Raw genomic sequence first — 8,668 nt, 5'->3', positions numbered from 1 at the left:
ATAATACGCACTCTCAAGAGAAGCTGCACAGCTCATAAAATGAGCCTCAAGATAACAGGATGGAGTATGCAAACGCAAAAGGAAGATGCTATTTTTAATATTCACTCAGATTTGCAGGCTGTAGATAAAGCAGCCTCAAAGGCAGCCAACACATAGGAAGTGGTTTAATTTATGGCATCATTCAATGAGATGTAGGTACGTTCTCAATGTGTCTTTGGTTTAGGGAGGCGGGAATGCCAATTAGAGGGTAAACTATCCCCAGAATGCAAACCGGTATTCTGTGTTTGCACGTTTTCCTTTCTCTGTACCGGTGGCTTTGGGATGTTAGTCTTCAAACAGGTGTTTTGAGGCTCTGCAGATACTGGTGTGGATTTCTGACTGCTCATTTGCTTAGATTTAACAAAAGACATAGTTGGTGGGCGAAGTTTAGACACTTTCTGACTCTGTTTACCCTTTAGGTTATCCTGACCAGATGTTGGCTGTAGCTGAGTTGAACTACTTGACGGTAGAAGGTCACGTTCCTTGGAAGCAGCGGAATGATTTGCAGATCGTGTGAGAACGGCCATCGTCGGAGGCACTAAAGCATTTTGGGGCTTTGCGATTCTTAAAGTCTTTGGCCGAGAAGCCTGGTTTGTGAATGAGGGTTGACCTTTCACAGCTAATTCAGTCTGCACCACTCTAGCATCAGCTCGCGTAGAGGTCTGAAAACAGGAACGAGATGGTAATGTACCTCCTTTATTACTAGCCACCTCTCCAGGATCTTCAGTATTTTTATTTTTCAAATTTTCCAAATATGATGCTTTCTCATCTTTTCTGTTTAACTGTATGCTCATTAAAGAGTTTACATCATTCAGGCTATTTATGAGAGAGACATTTGCAGCATTTTGATTCTGATGATTGCTATTTTCATGCAGACCATATTTAGGATATTCACTGTGGGCCTCGATATGTGGCATTTTTATTAGTTTTCCCTGGGCGAGGTCTGTGGAACTGGGAAGGCTGTTGGAAGGCTGTAGTACTTGAGGCTGTTAAAGAGAAAAGAATACAATAATACATTAGGCAAAGAAAACACTAGATAACATTCTGAATCCAACATGCGCTGACTGGATGCTTGAAAAAGGCTGTATATCTGTTTTTTTAAAACCAAAACTTTGACTTCGGCAAAACAGGATGATTTATGGGACATGTACAAATGTAACTTAAGCAGAAAAAGTTATACCAGCACTGAAATACACAACAACATAAAGACAAAAAGAAACAAATTAGCTTAAAGAAACATGAAAAAGGTATGGTTGATGGGTTCACCTAAATCTGCAGGACAGCATGAGAATGGCACACAAGTGCCATTAAATCAATTCTGATTTAAGCGCTTAATAAACAAATGCAACGGCTATCAGACTGTATGCATCTTTTAATTTCTATTCACTTCATACTCAAGTTAACTATCCCAAACCTTTGATCAACATTATACAGTGTACAGGCAGGAAAGGTGTTTAATGGACCACATGAACTTACAGTGCATCCTCCTTGCCTTACTGAGGTCAGAAAGTTTGATATAGGTATGTTGTAATTAGGTTAATGACTAGATTTAGGGAACTTATCTTTCAAATGCGCTGACAAACAAATCATCTTCAACAAAGCAGTACAAGAGAGTACGTATGAAGCTAGAGATCATAAACTATCATATACCAGAGATCATATACACTGATAACCTAATGAAGATTTTACATTTCATCGAAAGATATAATCTGATCATACATGTATCAGTCGGGATAATTGCCATTACCTCTTCTGGATCATTTTATTTTCTCTTTGCTCTTCCCTGTAAAAACACTTTAAAGATTAAGGTATCCCTCACATGCCAGGGGGATGTGAGCAGTCTTTTTTCAGTGGTGCCCAGTGATAGGACGAGGGGTAATGGGCACAAGCTTGAACATAGGAAGTTCCATCTTAACATGAGGAGGAACTTCTTTACCTTGAGGGTAGTGGAGCACTGGAACAGGCTGCCCAGAGAGGTGGTGGAGTCTCCCACTCTGGAGACATTCAAAACCCGCCTGGACACTGTCCTGTGCGACCTGTTGTAGGTGACCCTGCTCTGGCAGGGGGGTTGGACTAGATGATCTCCAGAGGTCCCTTCCAACCCTGACTATTCTGTCATTCTGTATGTGCTAGCTTCACAAACACATCGTAGACCTGCAACTTGTATACGGATCTTAGAGGAATTATTAAAAGTTCTGCAATTCATGGCAAAGCCCAAAACCTATTAAAACTTAAACTATAGTTTTAGCAAGTTTCACGATTAAATTTTTTTTTTTTTTTATAAAGGAAGGGAACTGAACTACTACAAGCTATTTTTATCCCTAAACTACCTGAATTCTTACAAATTGATAGATTGCATGTACATAGCAAACAGGCTTATGATATTTGTTTACTAGTGAAATATAGTCACTAAGAAAGAAACAACGTTTGTCTTTAAGGGATTTGACTAAAATGTCACTTCAGTCACTCTCTTGAATTATTCACAGCTTCTAAATGAGAAAGCCAATTATTTGTCTCGTCTTTTTAGTTCTTCTTAAAATCGGCAGGAAGAATGTAATGAGACCTGTGCATGCCAAAGTCCTGTTATATTTCTAGGACGACAGCACATCTCGGGATTCTTTAAGCTTTTCATCTTTTCCCTGGCAAGATTACTACTGAAAACTGAACCCTCAAAATTCCCCATTACGAAAAAAAAAAATAATGGTAATGAGAGAAATATCAATGTTTCTCAATCTAGTTTTGCTTTACTAGCCATTTTTCCCTTTAGAATATACCAGTTCTACCTGCAAGCAAAGGCAACATCTAAGCTGGACCAGTGACACCAGGACTTGATAGACGGGTAAGTGAAGTATGTTGAGAAATCTGAATACAACTGTTTTGGCAAAGGGGGAGAAGGACAGAAAAAAACACCACAAAAAAGCCTTTGAAATGGTATCAAATGAGTATCAAAACATTTTTCCTTTTGTGACCAAATCTAGCTCAACTTTGTGAATCCGTCTTACCATGCAATCCTACAGGACCGAAGTACTAAACACAATTAATAATTCAATTTATTCAGTGAGTTACAGCTTAAAAAAAAATGAATCCACTAGATATTTTTGTCATTTTTCAGTGTTTATGTAATGGGTTACAGAAGTCATTATCCTTCCAGCTTAGGAGCTGACAGACAAATGTTAGCCAAAATGATTTATTGATTTGAGACCTCACCTGCAAAAACAAAACTGCAAAAAATGAGTGTAGAAACCAAAGCAACATATACCTGATTACCATACGAACACTTCAACAAATAGTTCAGATTTTCTAATCCTACCTGAAAGTCAAAAATTAGTACGTTTATAGCAAACAGTATTATGTTAAATTCTAAGATGTAAAAATAATAATCAGAAAAAAATTTCCCCTCACCTAGAATGGGTTTCTAAATGCCAGTCTTCAAAAATGCAGATAAATATCTGAGCATTACAAATCCTATTTTTATATCAAATAATCCTAGTTAGACTAAAAAGCAAAATGAAAAATTTGTAAGCTACAGAAGAAACTAAATTTATATGGAAACTTGAGTTAAACCCAAAAACATCCGAAATACAGCAAAGCAGCAAGCTTTTGATAACACTATTTTGAGTTCTTTTGACAAAAACTAGGTAATATTTCAGCTTTTCCATTTGGACAATTTTTCATTTTTACACATAAACCCCATATTTTCCTCATTATCCTTCATAACCTAAAAACTTTTAAGCAGATTAATATCCAGAAAGTTAGCAATTCAAAGGTAGAAAACATCTACGTGTTTATGAGGACTTTTTATGAGAATGAGGACACTAAAGCTACGATACCATCTTTGCTACTTTTTTTTTAAATACTGTACTGTTTTTTAATTTTGTATGTCTACTTCGTCAGTCTGTCCATTTATCTTAACTACAGATTTTAATCTCTTGAAATCGCTACACGCATTAACATTCAAAATGACACCGAAAGCAGAAAAGAAAACCATTTCCAAAATATGCAAGTAACTGTTAACAAGATTTCTAACACTGAAAACTGTATTATCTTCACCCACAGCTTGCATCTTTGCCTTATACACAAGCTTTCCATTTACTAGGATAAACTTAATAAATTACAATCACATTATTAGTCAAAAAACCACCCCAAAACTAACCAACAGCCAGCAGGACTAGTACTTGGCAAATTCCATCACAAGAAGGAGGGGGAATAGAAAGATAAAGAAGCATTACACCTGCTAGGAATAGTAATTTATTTGATGGAAATCTTAAAAAAAAAAAAATCAGTTTGTCATCTGCATTGCTTTGAGTGCACTTCTGATAATATTTCAGGGCAGGACAGACCATGACTGTCACGCTAACAGGACTTCTGTTTCTGTCCCATAAACAAAATATACAAACACCTGCATTCCTTTGGGATACTCCTAAAATATGAAGTTGGACTCTGAGACATCTCTAATACCACTGTAGAGAATTAATCCTCCCCAAAATGAAAGCACATTAGACAGAACGCTTTGTGCACATGCTCCTTTTTGCACAACAAAGAAACAGACTTTTCTGCACGGGCAAGAGCTTCAAACACTTGCATGTATTGATGCACCAATCAAAATTACTAAATTACAGTCCCTGCCACATCAGCCTAAGAAATTTTCTCTTGTTTCTCTCAAGTAAATCTGGCTGTTACATCATCCAGAAAAAAATGACAACATATCCACAAAGAGGATCACCATTACTACACGGTTATTGAACAACTGAAATTGCATTAGCTTTGTGTTGGAAGACTGAGAGGAGTATGTTATACCAATAAAGAAGTTAGATCAATGTGGTCACGACAGTAATAGTCATTGCAGCATCACTACTTTAAAATTCCCTTCAGTTTTGCTTTGGTGGTTCTGTATCTCTAACCTCAATCCCCATCTCGATTCCCTATACAATACTTCTGTAGGATGAAATAAAGATATTTTCTCCCTGCAGTATTTTGAAGAACGAGGCAAGTGAAGCAATGAGAAATGGGAAAACTGCATGCACATCTCCAATAGACATGCATCATGCATAGGGCAAAAAAACCAAGAGTGAAAATGCGTGAGGAGGAGATGGGAAGAAATCTGAAGTTGTACCGTACCACGCTTTATCACAGAAGTAATGGACTAACTTCTCAACTCCTTGCCAATGGCATAATGGGAAAGCAGAGACAAGAAAAAGACAAGGACAATGATGTCAGAGGACCAAGACAAAACAATGAGCAATTGCCATGACAGAACTGCAACTTTTCACCATTTAAATTGCGATTAACGTGTCTCCCATTCATTTTTAATCCACCTTCCAGAAACAAAGGTACCAATAGGGGTTAAGTAATGCAGTACAAATAATATTTATAGCAAGACCTGCACGGAATACCTTTGCCCTTATAATTTCAAGTCTTTTAACACAGTTAAACTCTTACACTTCAAATACTGTTTAGAGCTGTAGCTAGAATTTGTGTGTATGCTTACAACCGTATACATCAAAAATATTTGCATCCATGCACATACACGTTAAATATCTAATAATGAACAACAATGCCATAAGCTATACTGCCATACATATTTTGACCATGTTGCCCATACTGTTTAATAACCCATCTTCCTAGCAACTTGCTCACCAGCTTGAAGAGACTCCAAACAAGAGACACTTCTCCTGTAGTCCAATCTGGAACTACCTAACTTGGGAGAATGGAGTTTTTCTTAAAAGACATTTCTTCATATAGCTAAAAACTCATCTCACAGAGCAAAAATAAATACATATAAAGGACAGTAACGTAATGATTCCAGGACATTTTTAATAATCTGTCACTCTTAACATGAGTCATAGAGCTTCCAAGATAATATTCTGATGCAACTTTGTTCTGCTAGCACCAATGATTTTACACCCTACAAAGAACCTGAACCAGTCAATAAAGGTTTGGAAACATTTCATAGTGTTAAGCAGTGCACCCTTGTTTAAAAAATAAAAAAGCTTGGAAAAGCAAAGCCTGGACCTGATTTATAGTCAATATGCATACAGCAGCTTTCTTGCTAGTGATAACAACCCATGTGTCACCTGCTAGAATTGCTTACATTATCTTCATTTGTAATGCCTACATGCAAAAAGTCTAAATATTTTTTACCATGAAGTGCATAGTAAGCAGAGATGTGAACAACTAATGCTTGAGTAACAAAACAGTTTTTATGTGCATTTCTGTGTGGAGAAGCATTTGGGGCTAGGGGCTTAGAGAAAGTGGTGTAATATTCTTGTATTGCAACAAGAGTTCATAATTACTTCACTGACAATGTGTATTCTAAATGCTGTGTTTCCAGAGCTGCATCATTAAAGCTCCAGAATACAAACACAAAAGTTTTTAAAAAGTTTGCTATGTCATCAAATTATGTCCTATAACCAAAAAATAAAGGACCATTACATAAGAGCTGAGTTCAAGACACATATGGGAGTTATAGGAATAAGAAACATACAATTTTTTTCATGAGATGACAAAAATCACTTATCAAATCATGAAAGTGCTTATGAAATACAAAATGCTGAATTCTTTCCAAGGCTGTTGAAACAACATGAAGTTAAGAAGTGTGAAAGCATTAAAAATTAATTCTTGTTAAAAATGCAAAACATACACCCACTTCTAAAGTGTGTTAACAAGTGCAGTGATATGGGAAGTTCATAGGGCAATGTAAGCAGTAGGTATGCTAACACTGTAACTGGGGCTAATAGAGAAGAACTGTAAGCATGATATTATTGTAACGTTGCATAGCAGGGATGTATTATCTGTCCTGTACAGCAGCAGTAAACATATTACAGTAAACAACTAAATACGATCAGTTTATAGATTTATATCCCCATCATTTACAGTGCTTGTAAGTTATCTATGTATCCATCCATTATCAACAACATAGTGAAGAAACTTGCAGTATTCACAAGCACAGATGCTGTTTAGGTTCAGGACCCAGCAGTCAGAGAAGAAATGCCTGAATTCCAAGATCTCCAGACAGAAAACACAGCCAAACAAAAACTAAGACTACTTCATGTTCCCCATCACCTTCTCTGTATCATTGCAAAGGAACACTACCATTGACTTTAAGGCTGCTTGCTTATCCTCAGTGAGGAAACCCAGCTCACCACTTGCCTCAAAACCCCACATTTGGCATTCCATACTAGCTCAAAAACCAGCAGACCTAAAACCGCTGAACCAAGGGAAGAGGTAATGTGGGGAAAGAAGGATGCTAGTGATAATTCCCATAACATACTGCTTTATGGGACTCTTCAGACAGTGATGAATTGGTGATTTTGCAAGAGTATCAGTAAAAATGTCCAAGAAACCTCCTAATTTATACTGTATTTTTACTCTCAGTATTTATCTTTTGATCAAACCCAAGACAAAGGAAAAAGGTAGGAACACTCAGTTACAGGAAACATTTCTTTTCCTAAGCAACAGGTTAATTATAGTTTAGGTTAATTAGTCAAGGGCCAGTTTTCATCTGCTTTACTTCCTTTACTAATAATTCATAGAATTTAATGTACAAGATGTCTACTAAAAAAATCCAACCTGCTTTAGCAATGCAAATTCACTATGGAATCCCTCAATAAGAAGCTGCTGGCATTAGTGGAGGAATGAGGTGGGGGCTCAAAGAACTGGTAAGAGATTAGCAAAGTTTTCTTCAGTCAAGCAGTCAATGTGAATGATGTGACACCAGTGGCACACATCTGGCAGCTCAGACACCATGCTCCCATTCTGACTCTGATCAGTTAGCCTCCAAAAATGTGACATTTGTATGCTCCTCAGGTCTAAATCTGAACTTTTTAAATTCGGATTCTCTGCTGACAGGACAACAAAACAGCCAGGCTGTGCTACTGCTGGTCCTCTGCCCAGAAACAGAAGACGTGATGATCAGCTTTCGGGGTTCTACATTCATTACACATACAGAGTCCCACAGCAAACAGCACAGGAAAATGAAGCACATCCCTCCATTGCATAGAGAAAAGCCTATGAAACAGGCTGTGCATTCCCGATGAGTTGTTTAAATGAACACTGTCACAGAAACATCAAGAGAGTATTTGAAACACACTTTGCAAAATACTTTACAGATTTTTTTTTTCTTGTAATTGAAATAAATTAGAATTATTGCAATCTGAAATATAAGCAAGCTCAGTCTTCCAAGGTGCAACTCACTCTTCAGATCTCCATTGGCCCTGGAAATCTCACTTTGTTTCCATTATTTTATTTTTTTCCTTTATTTCTTGTCCAAATACACTCTTGGGCTTTGCTAGGCAGTCAGACACACTGTAATTCTCAAATTACAGTACATTTTAAAAAATATAACTTTAGCTTTATGAACTAGTTATATTTCTTGGAACAATTATCTGTTTATAATGCAATACCAAAGCACAAAATAAGACTTACCATTTCTCTATGTCTACGTAAGCACACAGTTTTAAAAATCAGCAATTGTCTTTTGTTTTGCAGATCCAAGCCAAGAGAACAAATGCATCTTACATCAGCCCACAGTGTAGCTAGCACATAAGGAATGGTAACAAGTCATGCAAATTTGCAACAGCCACTTCAATGTATTAGAAGCCTTTTTACAACAAATACCGGGGGCGGGGGG

At 37.0% G+C, this 8,668-nt stretch overlaps 1 protein-coding gene across 1 annotated transcript in view; it reads right to left on the bottom strand.

The window, feature by feature from the left end:
- Positions 1-749: 749 nt before the first annotated feature.
- Positions 750-8,668, bottom strand: part of CCSER2 (coiled-coil serine-rich protein 2) — a 54,113-nt gene continuing 46,194 nt past the window's right edge. The window contains exon 10 of the mRNA XM_009893027.1: positions 750-1,025. Within this exon, the coding sequence (XP_009891329.1) occupies positions 931-1,025 (95 nt within the window). The 3' untranslated portion in view covers positions 750-930. The remainder of the gene's footprint in view (positions 1,026-8,668) is intronic.

This window comes from Charadrius vociferus, unplaced genomic scaffold (genome assembly GCF_000708025.1).
Source record: "Charadrius vociferus isolate BGI_N301 unplaced genomic scaffold, ASM70802v2 scaffold429, whole genome shotgun sequence".
In the NCBI taxonomy this organism is placed as follows: domain Eukaryota; kingdom Metazoa; phylum Chordata; class Aves; order Charadriiformes; family Charadriidae; genus Charadrius; species Charadrius vociferus.
The sequence above is the reverse complement of the archived record's forward strand: the minus strand, read 5'-3'. Positions and strand labels throughout refer to the sequence as shown.